At 43.1% G+C, this 20,404-nt stretch overlaps 1 protein-coding gene across 2 annotated transcripts in view; it reads right to left on the reverse strand.

Moving 5' to 3' along the window:
- The window catches only part of CTNNA3 (catenin alpha 3), a gene marked incomplete at both ends in the record, with an annotated part of 1,359,521 nt that overhangs the window by 1,321,668 nt on the left and 17,449 nt on the right, over positions 1-20,404 (reverse strand). For both annotated transcript variants that reach the window (XM_080937546.1, XM_080937545.1), the window contains one exon: positions 15,653-15,845. In XM_080937546.1, the coding sequence (XP_080793672.1) occupies positions 15,653-15,845 (193 nt within the window). The remainder of the gene's footprint in view (positions 1-15,652; positions 15,846-20,404) is intronic.

Here is a 20,404-nt window from a genome sequence, read left to right on the forward strand (position 1 = left end):
AGGTGACTAACTGAATTTCTGTGTATGCTTCTGAGGAAGTTCATTATTTATCTCATCATAAAAGGGGATTATTTTCCCAACATAATTAAGAGATTATCCGAGGAGAAATTAAGGTGCTACTGAATGTTGTAATAAAATTCTTCATGTCTTGAGAGCATCAGTGCCTTTTTATGGTAAGAAAAAGAGAAGATGCCAAAAAAAGGAAGATATTATATAAGGGACATGATATGCCTGATCCAGAGATGCCATCAGAGGCATCATGTGTGTGAGGTACCTATGGAGGCCAGAAGGGGGCACCAGATCCTCTGCAGGTTGTGAGCTGCCATGTAGGTGCTGAGAACTCAACCAATTCTCTGTCAAAGAGCAGCCAGTGCTGCTAACTAATGAGCTATCACTCCAGTCATGAAGGTAACATAATTTTAAGAATTGGAAGAGAAGATGCATTTGACCTTAACCATGGAGTCTTTTTTCTCTTGATAAGCACAAGGTTATGTGAACTCTTAGAGCTGAAGGTGGTTTTAATATAGCATTTACCATGCAGCAAATAGGGCATAAGAGTTGTGTGCTGTTTTTCAATGTTTACCATCAACTAGTGAGAAAAGGCAGGTGACTTCATTGCCACTGTATGTCACTAGTAAAGAATAAAATTAGAAAGAAACAGTGGAATAGAGGAGAAAGAGGGTGTAGACAGAGTAGGTGCTGCTGTTCTTGCCATATACAAAAACAGAGTTAGGACAACACTTAGAAGTACTGGTGTATGCAACAAGGATATAAGTACAGCTAAAAGTAACACAACACATCACTAAATAATGAAATGGAGATTGGGTGAGATATATATATATGAACAAAATTCATATTTCATAAAAGAATGTGATGGTTTGAGTAGGTTTGGTCCCATAGATTTATGTGTTTGAGTGCTTGGCCCTAAGGGAGTAGCACTATTAGGAGGTGTGGCCCTTTGGGAGTAGGTATGACCTTGTTAGAGTGGGTGTGTCACTGTGGGTGTGGGCTATAAGACCCTTGTCCTAACTTCCTGGAAGCCAATACTCTGCTAGCAGCCTTCAGATGGAGATGTAGAACTCTCAGCTCCTCCAGCCTGCCTGGATGCTGCCATGTTCACAATAGTAAAACCCTAACTAAGACACCTATCCTGTTCTCTCTTATTCTCATGTGTTTAAAGATTCTGTGACTTCTTCAACTCATTCATCTCCTACAATTACTCTCATGGAATACCCTGGAATTAAGTTCCATTGCCTTAATCTTCAAAAGGGATAAGAACTTTTCCTTTTTTAATGAAATTGGAGTATAATAAACATTTAATTCAGTTAGCATATTAACTGTACAGAAAAGGGAAAGACAAAGAATGGGAGGGAGGAAGGGAGGGAGGGAAAAAAGAAGGGAGGGGGAAGGGGGAGAATTCTGGCCTTAGAATCCCTTATCAAACACAGGACTTTCTATAGTAGGTGATGTAACAATCTTTCTTTGTCCTTTTTGCTCTTAAATACTTCTGCCTGGCTTTTTGGAGCCCCAGGATATTTATCCAGGGAATCTGCATGCTTTCTAGTACATAAATTGGGAAATCTGAACCCATCTGTCTCATCCTGATCCTGGTAGGGTAGGGATGCAGAAACTGGAATGAAGTCTCTTCCATTTACCTCAAGCCTTATCAGTTCCTCTTCCTAGGAAAGACTTACAGTTCCTTTTCTGTTCAAATTGCACACATACAAAGTGCCCCCACTAAAAGAATTTTATCTCTGGCTCTGAGTACTATATTTTATTGGGTCCTTCTCCTTTCCTCTACTCCCTGTAAACTGGCTGTGTCCCAATTTATCACTGCCTAAACATCACCAGCTCCCAACCTTGAAAATACTGTAATTCTGAACAATAAAAGTCTCCTTGGGATATGTAATACATAAAGCTCTCTCTAAAGAAATCAAAACTATTGAGATCTGTCTACCACATAGGTGATTCAAAAACAAGCATCCAAACAGATAAGCAAAGCAATGTTGTTTCTGTTAAGGCCTCACAAAGGCCAACCCCTAAGTAATAGTAATATATAGAAATCATAGAGCTTGGTGACTTCCAGCCATTGAGACCTCATTAACTACAGTGTTATCCTCATCTAAATTTAGTTCAGCACATGATCAAATATAAAAGAATCCATAGCATTTCAAACTACATTACACCTAGGAATTAGCCAATGACTATGAACTCCAGGATATCAGAGGCCGCTATCCTGTCTCTGAAGGACACAACCCTGGTTCCATACATATGCCCACTCTCCTCTGGGGTCAGGCATAGCTAGTAATTAGCATTCATCATCCAATAAGAAAACTAATGCAAGCCATATATACAATATCAAATATTATTGATTGGCACACTTGCCAGGACTTAAAAAAAAATTAAGACGCCATTGTTGTGGTGTGTGCCTTTGGTCACAGCACTCAGAAAACTAAGAAGATTGCAAAATAACCTCATGAACTGTCTGCCCTGCACAGCAAGATTCTGCCTCAAAATAAAAAATAAATGTTCAAAAATCAATCACTAATGCAGCAAGCAATGGTTAATGCAGAGACTCAGAATTGGCCAAAGTGTGGAGAAGAAGGACCATGGGATGCTCAGTCCTAAACAGGATTCTCTACATCACTTCATCCAAGGCTCACAGAATGCTCCAGAAGGAAAAATAAGGGGGGAAAATGTAAGCATTATTGGAAAGTGCTAAGAAACAGAGTTCTCTTGACATGGCATAGCCATTGTATTCATGGACTCACTGGTTAAATTTAACTGTCAGCGTAACACAGCCTGGGATCACCTGGGAGTAGAGGTTCTCTTGAGGAACTGGCTGGATCCGGCTGCCAGTGTGTATATGTTTACGGATTGTTGCCAAGACCATTAGTTGGTGTAGAAAGACTCATGATGAATTTGGGAAGGACCATTTCATCGTGTGAAAAAGAAAGAAAGAAACAAACAAACAAACAAACAAACAAAGAAACAAAGAAAGAAAGAAACAAAGAAAGAAACAAAGAAACAAAGAAAGAAACAAAGAAACAAAGAAAGAAACAAAGAAACAAAGAAAGAAACAAAGAAACAAAGAAACAAAGAAACAAAGAAAGAAAGAAAGAAAGAAAGAAAGAAAGAAAGAAAGAAAGAAAGAAAGAAAAAGCTAGCTGAACATAAGAAGCAGCCAAGGATCCATGTGTTTCTCTCTGCTCTTGACTGTGGTTGTGATGTAACCAGTTGCTTCAGCTCCCAAAACTTAGAAAAGAGTCTCCTCACCTATAGCCCAGAGCGTGATGGCGCCCATGAGTTCACAGGATAGTGAGGGCTAACACCTGTGTCCACCACAGAGCTCGGCCCTCACTGGGTCTCATTGTATTACATACATAACATGCTAACATGGTGCTGTGATATACATCACCAGAATCGGAGAGATGCTGTGGAGATTCTTCCGTACATTAGTAGGAAACGAATTTGCCTACAGCAAGAACCTCACAAACTTCCTAACATCTGTTGTCATTTAAGTCTAATGTCACACTTTGTTTTGCATCCATCTCATAAATGGTAGAGCTTCTCCTCAACTCTGAATGACAAGTCATAAAAAAAAAAAAAAAAAAAAAAAGGATGAATAACAGAAAGAGAAGATGAGATGAAGCCCAAGGCATGACGGGGGAATGGAGACTGTGTGGCTCGCTCTAAGTTAAGAACGCAGAGTGTTTTAGAAGAGAGAGAAGAACCAACTCTGTCAAACGTGGTAACAGTTCAGTTCAGGTGACTGTAAAAACGTAAGAGTTTTTATATTTTTGGTTGTGCACCTAGCCTTTAACAGCTGAGTGATCTCTCCAGCCCAAGAGTTTTTGAAAGACTCTGGAGAGAGTATGAGAGTTTTGTTTCTGAGTAACGTGTGCTTTGGGTGACACTGAAAGGCCAGTCACACCATCCAGTGAATGGTTAGAGCTGTGCTGTTGACCACAGCATGTGTCCCCACTCACTGTGAAGGAAGTGGCAGGTTTTAGCACTTGTGGCAAGCACCATCATCTCCAAGAAGGGCACACTACGGAACTGAACTGCAAAGTTACCCAAGTAATGACAGAAAGAACCGACGGAGGCGCACTCAGAATTTGGTCGCAGGGCTTTCTATGAGCATTGTCAGCATTATAGTTATAATTAAAATTGTGGAAATGAAAATGCTCCTCAAGGAAATTAGGAGGCAGCTCATTCCTGAAACCAATGCTCAAAAAATACAAGGGAGATGAGGAAAGTGAGGGAGGAGGAAGAGAACATCACGGGTAATGTCTTAGAGAGAAGGTGGGGAAAGTTCCAACGTGGCAAACAAATGTAGCCACGGAGTAGAAGAGACTTTAAAGTGTGCCTGAGTAATCATATCAAATAAGAAATCATCCATGCACCAGAACAGACGAGGTAAAGTGGGAACACGTGTTTAAGAGGAGAACAGGAAAATAGGATGTGGAATTTTTCAGTGAGTACTTGCCAATCATCAGGTAGAAGGAAACTAAAACCTATAAACTAAAAAACAAAACAAAAATAAAAAACAGTGAAAGAGAAAAGGAAGGAGCACATGGCAAAAGAATAGGTTTTTCGGGGGGGAAAAAACTAGGATCCAGATTAATTTCGAATAATTTTTTAAAAAAAATACTTTTTTGAAACTGAAGAAATGAAAATAGTCAAGGATAGAAATTCTTCGAGTTTTATACCTGGCAGTGATGGTTAATTTTAACTGTCAACTTGACACAAACTAGAATTATCTGGGAAGAGAATGTTAATGAAGAATTATCTAGAGAAGATTGGCCTATAGACATGTCTGTGGGGAACTAACTGTCTTGGTTGTCAGCTTATCCAGCCCACTGTGGGCAGCACTATTCCCTAAACTCAACCCTGAACTATATGAGGTGGGAGAAAGCGAGTAATCAGCAGTCCATTGTTTATCCTCTCTGCTCTGGACTGTGGATGTGGTGCATTAAATTCCTACCTTGGCCTCCCCAGAATAATGGACCATAGCCTAGCATCATAAGCCAAATAAGCGCTTCCTTCCCTATGCTGTTTTTTATTTTGTGTATTTGTCACAGTAACAGGCATGAAACTAGAACACTGTGCTGGTTTGAACAAGAATAGCCCTAAAGGCTATCATATATTTGAATGTTTAGTTATTAGAAAGTGGAAGGAACTCTTTGATAGGATTACAAGGGTTAGGAGTTGTGGCCTTGTTGGAAGAAGCATGTCAATTCTCATTCTCTCTCTCTCTCTCTCCCTCTCTCTCTCTCTCTCTCTCTCTCTCTCTCTCTCTCTCTCTCTCTCTCTCTGTCTGTCTCTCTCTCCCTCTCTCTCCCCCCACCTCCCCCCTCTCTCTCTCTGCTCAGTGATCAGGATGGAGCTCTTAGCAACTTCTCTAGCACCATGCCTGCCTGCCATGTTTCCTACCATGGTGATACTGGACTAATCCTCTGAAACTATAAGCAAGCCCTCCACTAAATGCTTTCATTTATAAGTTGCCTTGACCGCGGTGTCCCTGAGAATTTGCCAACTGCTTAACGCAGGCGTGGTCTTGTTGTGAGGATGTTGGCGGAAGTGTATCTCAGTTGTTTTCTGCTGCCTACCAATCTGGATGTAGAGCTCTGCCTGTGTGCTGCCATGCTTCCTACCACGAACTATAAGTCAGCTCCAACTAGATGTTTTACAAGAGTTGCCATGACCATGGTGTCTCTTCACAACGGCAGAAATCCTGAATCAGACAGTTGGTGTCAGCATTACACCATCATCTACGAAATGACTGGCGAGCGGTTCCTCTGTGCTAGCCCAAAAGGAGAGCAGAGTCATAGCCGGTGTGTGATTCCCACTTGGATCACAGACTCCTTTACAAGCTGACATCGCAGGCCACACTCTCATTTCGAGGACCCACCACTTGCAAATCCATCTGTTAGCATGCATTAACTCTTTGCTCTTATCTTTGACCTACATATCAAAGTACGTGGCCGACAGCCTACAGAATCTCTCAGACTCTCGAAACTGATAGTGCTGTTATTCAAGTCAGTCTGTCTGTCTGTCTGTCACAGATCCAGCATTTCAAGGGACTATCGATGGGAAGGCTGCACACACCTACATCTTCAGTACTTCCCACACGCCGGCACACCTCATAGTGAGTGACACAGACTCGTTTGCTGAGAGGTCAAATGAGGTATAAGGAAAGCCTGCTGTAGATTATTTCAAGTGGATGCTAAGGGACGCCGTGTTGAGTGTTTCTCAACAACTAGTGGTTTACAAGCAATCTAGTTTGTTAGCTCCTCAGCCTTCAGTGGAACTGTTTCCATAAACATCCCGAGATCTATTGAGCACCACACGTGCACGTTAAGATGACCTCAAGTGGACAGCACTAAATCCCAGTGTTTAGTGGGAAGACTGTTGTACCTGTGACATAATGTTTATCTAAAACACCAGAGATGTAGCAACAGTCAAATGTATGCAACATCAGTATCCATCCACATCCATCAATAAAGAAAGGTAATTGGGGTATCAGCTGTTGCCTTTGAACCCAGCCATATTCTATGAGGAACTGGCAGTAAATACCAGACATTTTACCAAATCCCTATCTGAAACACTGTTGAACAGAGTTGATAAAGCTGACCAGTTACTTGATGACAGTTCATTAAGACTGACCTGTCACTTTACTTTATAAATGAATAGTCAACAGAGTTGAGTTTCAAACTTTGTAAATATAGGTGATGCAGAATAGACATCAGTGTTTTTTTTTTAATCTCAGGTTCATTAAGGCACTATTTACTCCCTTATTTAAAGGATGCACTGAGGTGCTGGAGTAAACACTCACTCAGTGATTAAGAGCACTGGCTGCTCATCAGAGGATCTAGGGAATTGATTTCTAGCACCAATATGGTGGCTCACAACTCCAATCCCAGAGGATACAGTGTCCTCTTCTGGTTTTCACGGATACCAGGCTTATGAGTGACTCATACACATACATGCAGGTAAAATGCTCATACACATCATCATCATCATAATAATAATAATAACAATAATAATAAATTTTAAGTGTGCAATGAACAACTGAAAAGTCAATAAGGAATATTTCAAGAGATCCACATTGGGAATTTGACAATGCCATTTGTAGATGAAGCGCAAGTCCCCACACACTGATAAGAAGACTATGAACCTTCAAGGTACCAGTCCCCCATTTCTAGAAGTAATCATTTTATCTCACTGCCGTGGATGATGGCAAGTCTAGATTCCTAACTCCTAGTGGGAAATTAACCCATAGACCTGAGGTTTTAGAGAGCATGGAGAGGAATAATTAAGGAAATATAGAAAGATGAACCTAAAATAAACCTTAAATACAAGGGTGCAGCTGGCTGGATGAAATAACTTTAATACTACATAGCACGGGAAGATAACTAGAGGTGACAATTAATGGAATATTCCAAATATTAATAAGCATCAGGATTCTAAATGTTCCTAACTGGAAGAAAAAAACAGATCTATGCCTGAGATGCTGGGTGTACAAATTACCCTGACCTAGACAATATATATTACATTTATAAATGTATTGAAATATATGCCATACCCCACAAATATATAATTACTTTGAATCAATTAAAATGCCTGTTAGTTTCTAAAGATAATATGACCCGAATTTATATCTTGTACATGAGAAATTTCTAAAGATGACATAACCCAAATACTTGGCACATGGGAAATATGAAAAATATACTGTTTTACTTTTATTACATTGTACTTTTTTTACTTTTTTTTTTTTTTACTTTTTTTGCTTGTATTACATTTTATTTATTGCATGTGTGAGGAGTGAGCACTTCCATGCTACAGCATGCCTACGATAGCCAGAGAATAACTTCTGGGACTTGAGTCTCTCCTTCTACCTTGTGGGTCCTGAGAATTGAACTCATACCATCAGGCTTGATAACAAGCCCCTTTACCTGCTATGCCCTTTCGCTAGCCCAGAGTATGTATATTTTGAATATGGATCACTTCCCACAAGCATCAATCTCCTAGTTCTACCACAGGGCAGGGTCGTCCAGAAGTAGTCATGAGCCATGCACCGTGATGCAATGGATGGGCTGATACAGGAGAAGTTCTACACACTTGCTTCTGGAGGCTCCCACATGAGTGCCCTGGAGCGCAAGGCATTTGTTTTAATGTAAGATGCCACCATCTATATTTAGGAGAGAGAGAGAGCCCTTGATGAATTCAAAACTTCTCTGCTAATCTTAGCATCCTTTCAACTGGACTGAGGTGGCTTTAGTGGATGCCCACAAGTAAAAATAGATGGGAAGGTGGGGCATCCGACAGTTTGCAGGTCCCCTCCCATTTCATTCAAGTCCATAAAGCCTGTGGTACCTATGCGCAGTTTCTGGCTCTTGTGGGCACAGCTACCAAGACTGGCTGGATGTAAGGCTGCACATTCCAGCTCCAGACAATCCACACTAAAGTATTTGCAGAAGGCAATGCTGGTACTACGCTCCATCTGAGCTGGCGTTCTGGCTTGTGTGGACAGTATACAAGAGAGTTGAACCTTCCCCTTTCCCTGAACACCCTTGAAATCTTGGCGTAGTTACTTCCTCTATATTAAGAAACCAGTTCTTGAAGAATTCTCCCTCTCTCCCTCTCTCTCCCTCTCTCTCCTCTCTCTCTCTCTCTCTCTCTCTCTCTCTCTCTCTCTCTCTCTCTCTCTCTCTCTCTCTCTCTCCTTTTTTATTCTTCTTCTTTTGTTTTGGGAAAGGTCATAAAGGTCAGGAGTGGACCTGGGAGGACTTGGAAGTGAAGGTGGTCATGGGTGCATTTTGTGAACTTTCCAAATGGTCAATAAAATTATTATGTTAAAAGCCAAAAAGAAATGAATCAATTCTTTTATATTTACTTTATTTCACCAGCAAAACATAAAATGTTATTGTTGCAATAAGTAAGTTAACATTTGCATAAAAACTATTTTATTCTAATTAGCACTACTTTGGGAAGTTTATAAGCTAAAGGATACATCCTTTATGAATTAAAAACAAGTCCCCTTTTTTGATTACTGACCATTTTTCCACTAAAATACATCAGCTCGGTGATGGGCGTTTTGTCTAGTTCACCTGTGTGATCCCGGGTTATTAAGCAAATCTTTGCTCATGAAAAGGTTTTAATAGGTGTCTCAAAGGGACATGTATACATAAATCTCTTGGAAAGACAGACTATGCATACATCATTTATTCTATCAGAGGCCAGCACATCTGTGCTCATGTGCAGGAGATTCACCTTTTCCCCAGTTAACAGACTAAAGTGGAATCATTTAGAAACGCCCTGTCTGTTTGTCCTTTCTATCTTCTTTCCCGGCCGTCTGAACATCGACTCTCACACTTATTATTAGACACCATTATAGCTGCCCACAGGTCTGCTGCTCCAGGTAGACTCCAAGTACCTAGGTTATGTCTTTATTTTCATATTTCCAGGGCCCAAATCACCGCCAAGTGTTTAAGAACAGTGGGTAAGCAGTTGCTCCGCAGTGCATGTTTGCAGACAAACAGGGAGCTGACATACAGGAGTCTATTCAATGTGTAGCCCTCCTCCCCCAACTGTTCCCATCACTCCTCTCCCACAAGCCTTGTCTCTTATAGTAAACCCATAAGGTTTACTCTCTCTATAGTAAGGTTTGCTATAGAGAGTAAATCCATAAGAGTTTCCTTCTGCAAGGCTGAATAACTATTAGAATGCCAAAGACTGTGGAAAGGTTGAAATGTGGCAGGTCCAGAGCCTTAATTTGGATCCATCTTGAGTATCTTTAGCCCATTATTATCCTTCCTTTCCCATCATTCTCTGACCCAACGTCCTTCTGACTATCGGGTAAATCTTTTTAAAATGTATTTACTTAGAAGACTCTACTCTCCACTAACCAAAGAGCTCAGGTTGTCATCAGACAGGCCATTAGCAAGTCTTTCTCTGCTTTGCTTAAAGCATCTGCCTGGTGTCTCTACCTGTGTATTTGAAAAACACGTGGCTTGATTTATGACTTTGTTCTTTGTTCTGTTACTATAAAATCTTGCCAAACTGTTACCACACCAGGACGTGGAATTTGGAGTGAGTTAAGTCTGTGTTGCTGGGCAATAGTCTCTCACACTTAGCACCTTTGTGGTAGAGAGCTATGGTCTCCTCTAGACAATTTCAATAGTTTCCTCTACTGCACCTAGATCATTAGCAAAAACTAAACAGTATCTCTGTTTTCTATTTGTCTATAAGACAATGAATGCATGCTGCCAATGGGCCTCTCAAGCAAAGTGGGTTGTTAGGTTATCTCAGCTACAAGAAGCAATACTTTGAGTATCGTTCTATGTTTCCATACAGCAGGGGAAAGTACCGGTTAGAACCTGTAACTGAGAAGAGTATCTAGTGCTAAGTGTCTGATACAACACACACTCAACGCTCTTGAAGCTAGAGAGAAGGGTTACTGGTGGAAATGCTTTCACCCTCACAGAGGACCTGGGTTTGATTCCCACCTTCTACATGACAGTTCACAACATCTGTGGCCACGGTTCCAGGGGATCCAATGTGCTCCCCCAAAGTCCATAGACGCAAGGGCACGGGTGGTATTGAAAGTGCTAGAACCTTCTAATAGGATAAACACCAGGAAGACCAAATCCAAGTAGATCCTAAAATAGCATTGCTAAAAGGAAGAGAAGTAATTCTTAAAATGAGGGGAAAGTCCAGTAACTTCAAAGAGGTAGCAATAAGACTGATGTCTAGCACCTCAAAGGACGTCATGGAGTCCAGAGGGTAAAGACATAGTTTCTTCACCTTGCTGAAGAGAAATCATTTCCAACTTAAAATCATCTGCACTGAAGTAAAACCTAAAAATGTTTTTGAGGGTGGCTATTCCTAGGGCTGGCAGTGATGGAATAAAACAAGCTTAACTGTCGCCTTCAGGTAACAGACACAATGTATCAAATCACCATTGAGGTCACATGATAATGATAGAGAACTAGCAGAAACCAAAGAAGACCTGGCCTGGTATCTGAGGGATGACATCATGTGACATTTCTTCTGAAGGTAACAATCTCAGAACTTTGAACCACACATGAATTTTCCTAAAACTCCACAGCGTGCACTGGGGCAATGCCAATGACCCAGTAAGTACAAAATAAAAATAAATAAACTTTTTTAAAACCCTATAATTTTCTATTAATTGTATTCATTTCAGGAAGAGAAGCCTCTGTGCTAAACAGGTTTGGCCAATGCATCAGATAATCCTTTGAAATGCCTACCAATGAAAATGCTGACTGTATCCCAAAGACTGTGAGACTGGGGGTAAAACCAAACAGGCTCAACCTTCTGTTAAAGGTTGAATTAACCTTCTGGTGACTGACTAGTTACTCACTGAAGCAGAACTTAACCGTCTTCAGAGGAAGGCAAGAGGATCCAGAATCTGTACAATCAACTCAGCACCTACAAGTACCACCTCCCGGGTTACAGAAATCGCTCCTCATACACACAAACAAGGTGTAACTGACATAGGAAAAAAAATCAGTCGGTAGAAACAGAATCCAGATGAGCCAGATGCTGCAGTGAGAAAGTATGGACCGTAAGGCAGTCATTGTGAGCACACTAGAAATGGTGACATAAGAGAGTGTCCTCTCTCGTTTATAGCAGCCTTAAACAATTTTTGACAGACACAAAAATTTCTACATATAAAGAGACAAACAAAAAAAGGTTGATTCGTTAAAATTAAAAGCACTGAGTTGTTAGAGATGTTTCATATGATTAAAGGGAGAAGATGTTTTAATTCTTGGAAACTAGAAAAAGACTCATTCAAGAACACATAAAATGTTGTCAGAGAAATGTAAGTTAAAACTATGCTGGAACACAACTGCAAATGCTTCTTTACAAACAGTGACAGTCACAATACAGGCAAATGGAGATCATGTACAGGGCTCATAAAGAATGGCTACAGGAAAATCCGCTTCAAAAATTAGCAGGTATCTGTTGAAGCTAAGCATATGTATCCTTCATGATTCATTCCTAGGTATAGAAACATTTGTGTTTGTACAAATGTTTCTATTTGTGAATCAAAATAATATATGTATATGTATATGCCAATGATGCTTATTAAAACTAAACGCTGAGACAATTTAAATGTCCATCAGCAATAGAATGGGTAAGTAAAATATTTTCTATTCCTCGGCGTGTGTGTGTGTGTGTGTGTGTGTGTGTGTGTGTGTGTGTGTGTGTGTGTGTGTACCGCATGAATGCAGTACCAACAGAGGACAGAAGAGGGCGCAAATCCCCTAGAATGTGAGTTCAGTGTGTAAAAATGTATTGAGGAGATCACAACAGTGTGTGTATCACTATGGAAATGTGTTATTATTCAACAAACCACTAAGTAACATCAATGTGTGTTGCTTAGAAGCAAGGTCTGAAGAGTGTAGGGAAGTATTGGCTGTGCAAAGGGAGTATACATGCTACAGGTAAAAATGCAATCTGCACATTTAAGCCGTTCTTAGATAACATCTATGTAGTTCTGCAATTAATCTAAAACTATTTGAGTGGAATTTCTAATTTTATTTTTTTGCCTGTGTCTAGGTGTACTAGGACTTGGTGAACTGCAAATAACTGTAAGCAGCCTGCCCAGCATGGCCCCCTTCCTGGATCTCTGCAGCCTGCTTAGCATGGGCCCCCTTCCTGAATCTCTGCCTTCTGCCCACATCCCACCTCTCCTTTTATTGTCTACTTCTTTTTACTCCCCATGCCTCACCTTCTGCAGGCACGTTCCTTGGGGGACACAAATGTTCTCACTTTTTATCACGTTCGGCTCATAAGAAAAGCCCCTAAGGGCGGTAAAACAGAGAAGGGCAGAATCTCATAAGAAGGCTGAAATTATGCTAAGTCTCTGTTGGAATTTTATGAACTGCTCTCTTCTTGAAAAGAAGTCAATAACTGCATCGATAAAACCACCCTCCGCTTCCATTCCTTCCGTCATCTTCCCAGATACCTCACATTGATTGGCTGCTTTTCATTAGACCTTCGAGTGCCACTGGACAAAGGCCCTTTAATAAAAGAGGGCACAGAGTATTTAAAATATGTTTCCAGTGTCACACAAAGTCAATTAGATCAAGATGCATTCTTGCTTTGTTTCGGCTCCACCACTGAGCTAACATTCCTTTGCAGCTTGGAGCACAATGTTCTCACTGTGGCTGCCTGCTCTCCCGACATAAGCATTCCCTGGATTCCGGAGCATTCCCTCTCCCCGAGCTCTCCTCCCACACTAAAGTGGGAGTGGTGCCCTTCCACTTCGACAAGTGTATCTGTTGTGTGCACCACACAGGATATGTGTGTGTGCATGTGTGTGTGTGCATGTGTGTATGCATGTGTGCGTGAGTGTGCGTGAGTGTATGTGTGTTTCATATGCAAATAGAAAATCATAGATAACTTACTGCATGAGCCTAAACCCAGACTTCTCTGAGAATGTATTTTTTAATGATAGATGGAAGGATAAAGAAAACAAAATATATGTCTGTATTAGTCTTTGTTTTCAAAGAAGAGCCATTTGCTGCAACCTAAAAATGGAGGACAGTATGCTAAGTCAAGTGAGCCAGCCTTAGAAAGAGTTCCAGTGAGATGGCTCAGCAGGTAAAGATGGGTCGTCCTACCAACCTGGACCTGAGTTAGGATCCCAGATCCCACTGTGGAAGGCAAGAACCAAGCCCCAAAAGCTGTCCTCTGAGTTTCACACACATGCCACCTGCACACACACACACACACACACACACACACACACACACACATTCCACATGCACATACAATAATAATTAATAAAAATAATAATTTTTAAAGGGAAAGAAAACCCAAATATGGTGATCATCAGGACACAGTGAGAAGGTGAGGGAAAAGAGGAGATGGGGGTCAAAGGGCACCAAGTGCCAGAAAGGGAGGTGTGTAGAGCCGGAGCTCCATGATCGGATGTGTAATGTCACAAGAAGAAACCTTCCCGAGCAAGTGCACGTTTGGCTGTTCTGTCATCAGAGTGATCAAAGAGTCGGGAGGGGGAAAGCTATGAGAAGAGAGCCACATTCATGCATGCCACTAGAAGCCACTTTGCAACCATCAAACAGCTCTTTTAAGGGTATCTAGCAGGGCTGGGAAGTAACTCTGAGGATATAGTGGCTCCTGAGCAATCATGAGGACCTGAGTTCAGAGTCCTAGTGGCCACATCAAATATAAACAAAAGCATGCCGGGTGTGGCCACACATCTCTATAACCCTAGCTCTGGAAGGCTGAGACAGGCAGCCCATGGGCTTGATGGTAGGTAGGCAGCCAGCCAAAACTGTCAGGTATCCGTGAGGCCCAGATCCAGTGAGAGACCCTGTCTCAAGATAATAGATAGATAGATAGATAGATAGATAGATAGATAGATAGATAGATAGATAGGTAGATAGATAGGCAGACAAACAGACAGATAATTAATCAGTGTTCTATTGCTGTGAAGAGACACCATGACCAAGGCACCTTGTGAAAAGGACAACATCTACTTGGGGCTGGCTTACAGGTCCTGAGGTTCAGTCCATTATCATCATGGCGGGAAGCATGGCAGCACGCAGGCAGGCGTGGTGCTGCAGAAGGAGCTGAGGGTTCTCCATCTGGATCCTCGGGCAGCAGGAAGAGAGTGTTGCCGCACTGGACATGGCTTGAGCTTCTGAGACATGAAAGCCCACCCTCTCCAGCAAAGCCACACCTACTCCAAGTCCAACAAGGCCACACTTCTTAATTCTGTCACTCCCTGTTCAAACACATGAGTCTGGGGGAGGGGAGAACGTCCCTATTCAAACCACCACAGATAGATCGGTAAATGGGTAGATAAATGGATGGAGGGAAGGAGGGAGTGAGGGAGGAATAGACAGACAGACAGACAGACAGACAGACAGACAGACAGACAGGAAAGGATAGGCAAGTGACAGGGAGACACCCCAGCATCAACTTCCAAGTCTGCCTGCATAGACAAGAATGACTGAACAAATTTAGCCCCCATCGGCACAAAGTAAGCTTTTTAAACCTTTTTTATAAATATCCTGCAAATGAGACTTGTTTTTTCTTTTCAGGGGCTTGTTGTGTTATGGTAGTAAAACTATCAAAAGGCAGAATGTATGCTTTTATTATATAATTTGAGCAAACTACAGCATGGATAATGTGCGGTTTATGCAAAACCTTACCACCACCACCCAAAAAAAAAAAAAAAAAAAAAAAAAAAAAAAAAAAAAATCGGTAAACCCACGCTTCCAAACACTGAAAAGTAAAAACTGTATTTCCGAGGCCGGCAGAGAGGAAGTGTCTCCCAACTGCTTATGAAGAACTTTAAAACTCATCGCCTACGGGCGAAGACATCGTCCACCAAGCCTCTCTTGGTTTATCCGGGAGGGCAGAAGTATGGTTGGAGGTGAGGAGCGGTGTATACGGACTCAGGAACCAGGGAAGAGCCAGGAGGGACTCCACCTTGGAGCTGCCTAATGAGCCACACTACCTCCCACAGCTCACTCTTCACAGCTGTGTTCGAGACTCACAAACTCGAGCCTGCCAAGCAAAACACTCACAGACCTACTGCAAAAACCTAAGGCTACGCAGCCTGCTCCGGCCCGGGCTGGATACTCACTCTCTCTTCGGACTTCCTGGAGTGCAGCGGCCAGCTCGTCCTTTAAAACTGTGGCTTCCTTGGCGATCGTCTCCCCCCTGTCTAACAAATTCCAAGTTGCTTCCTCCACAGAAGCTAGGAGGACTCTGGCTCTCTTCGAACGTCCTTTCTTCCTAGTGGAAGGGTTCTGCGGACAATTCACAAGGGTGGTAACCTGAAAATTGGGAAGACAAACAAAACCATAAGGGACTTATTGAACATCTTGTAAGGAGAACCCAGGCTGGAGATACAATAGCCCGGGAGAGACAGAATCGTGTCTCAGGACCAAGACTCACTCCAGAGACCGTTGCTATGTCTCCAGCAATCAAGTCAAGGCGAGAGCTGGAATTCCAACTGAGGACTGGAAGGGAGGGCCACTGTTAGTAAATCTCATCAAGTTTTACTACTGGATGGAAGCCAAAGAGACCGTGGGTGTGTCAGATACTAGACTAGGGGGAAAAATATAGATGCTTAATGGGGGAATATACGCTGCTGTTGTGGCTCAGTGATTAGGGTGTTCAACTGGCATGTGCGAGGCCCTAAGTTCGAGCCCCACTCCAGCTCATACCGGGTGTGGTGATGACATGCACCTGTTACACCAGCACTTGGAGGGTGGAGGTAGGAAGACTGCATTGCTAAGATGTCCATGACACAGGCTCAGGGATCATCACGCAAGAAAGGGTAGAAAGATTGTAGAAGACGGAAGGAGTAGATGCCTGTAGAAAAACTGTTTGCTGGTTGTGACCAGCCTTTGCACACCTGAACTTAGAGCAGCCTTGGCTACACACACGGCTGTACAACCAAGATCAAGTTAGACAAAATCCCAGCATGGATGCGGAGGGGGCTCACTAAGTTGCAGCCCTAGTAGAGAAGCTGTTAGCAAGTGACAGGCTGATGGGAGAAAGAGTCCATTTTCTTCAGAAATTCAGGCCGTGAGAACCATCTTCCCAGTACTCTCAGCCCTACCCCCATTCGTGAATAGGCATCACCAAGTGAACTGGGTGAGTTTTTAAAAACAGAACTCGAGTGAATCTGGGAGGGAAAGTAACGGGAACAGGGAGGAGGAATTGGAGAGGAGGGAACGGGGTAGGGGGCAGATTGGATCCAGACACATTATATGCGGGCATGAAATTCTCAGGTTTAGAAGAGGAGAAAAAGAGATGTAGAAACAAAAGTTCATATTATTATTTTAGAAAAATATCCGTTGCTTCTATTTTTTAATGAAACCTTGGGGTCCCAGCAGAGGTTTTGGGATAAGACTTTTATAAAGCAGAAAAATAGCTTGGACCCAGTGTGTGAATTAGGAGGCCTGGGGCTCCTCCTGAGATAGGGGCTCTTCCAATGGTAAGGCAGAGAGAGAGATGCTGGCTATGTTAAATAGCTGGATGGAATCTTTCCACAATGTGTGCACAAATGAAACCACCATTGTACCCCATAAATACCCACTATATATCTATATCTGTATCTATCTATAGACATAGACGTAGATGTATATAGATATATGAAATGTTATATCGTGAGAGGGCTAAAACCCTGGACGAGTACGCCTAATGACCTTGTTCCATCCTTGTAGCCAGAGTAGAACAGGGGCACTGAAGTCTGGCAGTTGTCCACAAGTACACTGTACCATGTGTACCCACCTATGTTAAATATATGTACACATGCATACATTAACAATGAGTAAAACCTTAAAATGGAGAGGGGGCTGACTATGGGAAGTCAGTGATACTTCCTCAGGAAGCTGGGAATAGACCTATCTCCAGATCCAGCTCTACAACTCTTGGACATCGACCTGAAGGACTCTGCACCCCGCTGCAGAGACGCTCACTCCTCCAGGTTCTTTGCTACTCTATTCATAATAGCCAGAGACTGGGAGCAGCCTAGCTGTCCATCAGCAGATGAAGAGGTAATGAGGCACGTGGTACATTTACACAGTGGTGGATTATTTAATAACGAAATTTTTGGACACCCTCATCCCGCACCGTGCAGCATGGAAAGGACAGACCATCCTCAAGACAAGCCCCATCAGGCCAAGAAGACATCTACCTTCCAGGAGCACCCCAGAGATGACTCCCACCAGGCACCAGCAGAAGACACCTGGAGCAAATGGAGAGACGGATGAGGAGGAGCAGCGTGGCCTGTGTGTATAGGAGGCTGAACTGGAGAGTGGAGGGTGCTGAGGAACAGCCTGGCGGGATCGGCCTGCGATGCCACCTGCTGAGGGACATGCCTGGGTCCATAGACCTGCAGCATCAGGACCTGTACCCATGCCCACGTTACCACCAAAGGAAACGCAGACATCCACCTGGGGCCGTGCCGATGTCCTGGGAAGCATCACAGAGATATGGGAGAGGTGGCCCTGAGGGTTTGAGCCCAGGAAAGCTGTCAGGCTGACCAACTTGGTCACCGCCAAGACCCATCTCCGGGGCTTTGAGTTGGTCTTACCACAACATCTACGCCGTTTATGAACTGCTGGAGCACATGAAAGAGCTGGTCCTCCAAAACCAAAGCTGCAGGATCTCCATAATGTAAGGAAAAGATGACGGGGCACCAATGAAAGGAAAAGTCACTGAAAGGAAGAGTAACAGGGCACCAATGTTGTGAAAGGATAACAATCCGAGTTACGGCACCAATGTTAGGGGAAGGATGAAGAGAGTGGGGGGCATATGGCCCATGGAGGTGCAGCGAGGCCTGGGGGCAAGGGAGATGCCTCTGGGGGGGGTCCATGTTGGGAATCCCTTCCCTGAGGGACCAGCCACACAACAGTACAGTACAGAATAGAGTTTATTCAGGTCATGGGAGAGTTAAGAGGGTGGTAAAGGCAGAGAGAGAGAGAGAAGTAGAGGAGTAGAGGCCGGCCATGAGCACGTGGGAGAGAGGGGGAAGGGAAAGGGGTAGGAGTGGGAGAGCAAGGCTGCAAGAGCACAAGAGCAAGAGAGGCAGAGAGAGAGAGAGAGAGAGAGAGAGAGAGAGAGAGAGAGAGAGAGAGAGAGAGAGAGAGAGAGAGAGAGAGAGAGAGAGAGAGAGAGAGAGAGAGAGAGAGAGAGAGAGAGAGAGAGAGAGAGAGAGAGAGAGAGAGAAGGGGTCAAGCAGCTCCTTTTATAGTGTCAGGTCACTGGGGCAGAGCACACCTGGCTACTGCCAGGTAATTGAGGGGTGGAGTATACCTGGCTGTTACTAGGTAACTGAGAGGTGGGGTTTACAGAATCCCAACACATAACACCGGGCAAAAGCAGGCTGTCCCAGTGGGGATCTGGTGTTGATAATGTAACAGAAACCAGAGGTCTCGGACCAGACCTGTGAACATCTGCAAGAAACTTTGTTTTGGGCAAAGGGGTATACTGTGGGACACACTGTGGCACACTCCAGCTTCCATAGTGAGATTCGGTTGGTTGGTTTTTTGGCTCGTGGGGGAGGGGCATGGGAAGGGGGAGGGCCGGGGAGGTTGCAAGGGTTGAGGGTGGATGTGGAGAAATGGGGAGAAGAGTGGGATTAGGGACCATGATGTAAAATTCTCAAAGGATAAATTTAAAAAAAAAAATTAATGAAATTTGAAGGTAAATTGATGGAACTAGGAAAAGAGTCATCCTGGGTGGGGTAACTCAGACCTCAAAATACAGATGTGTTTGCTTACGTGTCAATGTTAGCTTTTTGATAAGTGTGCTTCAAGCCACATAACTACAGAGGCAAGGTATAGAGTAAGGGCTTAGGGGCAGAGGGTGGGGGAGGGGTTCCCCAGCCAGGGAAGGGTACATAGTTATGGAGATATGGGAGAAGGTGGAGCTGGAGAATTAAACAGGTAAAGGGAGAGAAGAGAGGAGTAAGGGGGTGCGGGGAGGAACAGGAATCGCCGTTAAACGGAGCTTATGGAAACCTATTGCTATAGAAGCTCCTTAAAAGATATGTAGGGATGAGAGAAACTAAATGGAGTGATCACGTAACAAGGAAGAAAGAGAGAGAGGGAGGGGGAGGAGGAATAAGGAAATCACGTTAACCAGTAAGACTATGAATTGGTTAAACGAGGTCCAGGGTTTGGGTTTGTTTTGGGTTTTTTTGTTTTTTGTTTGTTTGTTTGTTTGTTTGTTTGTTTTATGCCTAACAAGACACAGTGCATATTTTCTGGTCTATGCACAATGTTAATAAAAAAAATAAAATAAATAAAAGCTTGGTCACTACAATCCCTGTCAAAGGTGCAGTTTTTTTTAACCCCATCTTATCTTGCTCCCAGAGCCTTCACCTCCCAGCTGAGTGACCTAGGCCGTTCGTGGCCCACAAAACTGCTTGCCCTGTGGGAAGATGCAGGAAAGCCTGATGGACCATAGGGCCTTTCACAAGCGCCAAAGGGCAGATACCTCTGCTCCTATTTACAGAACTTAAACGGGATTTGTCTGGATTGAGACAAAAACTTGGGTTTAAGGAGAAGAATGAGCACCATTGTCTAAAAGGTTCCTTCCCTTAAGTGCGGGCTTCGCGTTGCCTCCCACCACAGATTCCTGCTCTAGGAGTACCAAATGCTTTCCACCAGATACCCTAACCTTTGAAATTAAAATGAGCATCCTAGAAATGCTTTGTTCTTTACAGGAAATGCCAGAGGGGGGGAAAATGCTAACAAGAACATTGTATAGGAACGTTATGCTTATTTTAAAAATGTGCAATTGCATTTGTAAACTGTTCATTTGTAAAGGCTCTTTGAGCCTAAATCTTTTCTCAAAATACCCCCAAGATAGTTATTTG

This window comes from Micromys minutus (assembly GCF_963924665.1).
Source record: "Micromys minutus genome assembly, chromosome: 25".
NCBI classification, from domain to species: domain Eukaryota; kingdom Metazoa; phylum Chordata; class Mammalia; order Rodentia; family Muridae; genus Micromys; species Micromys minutus.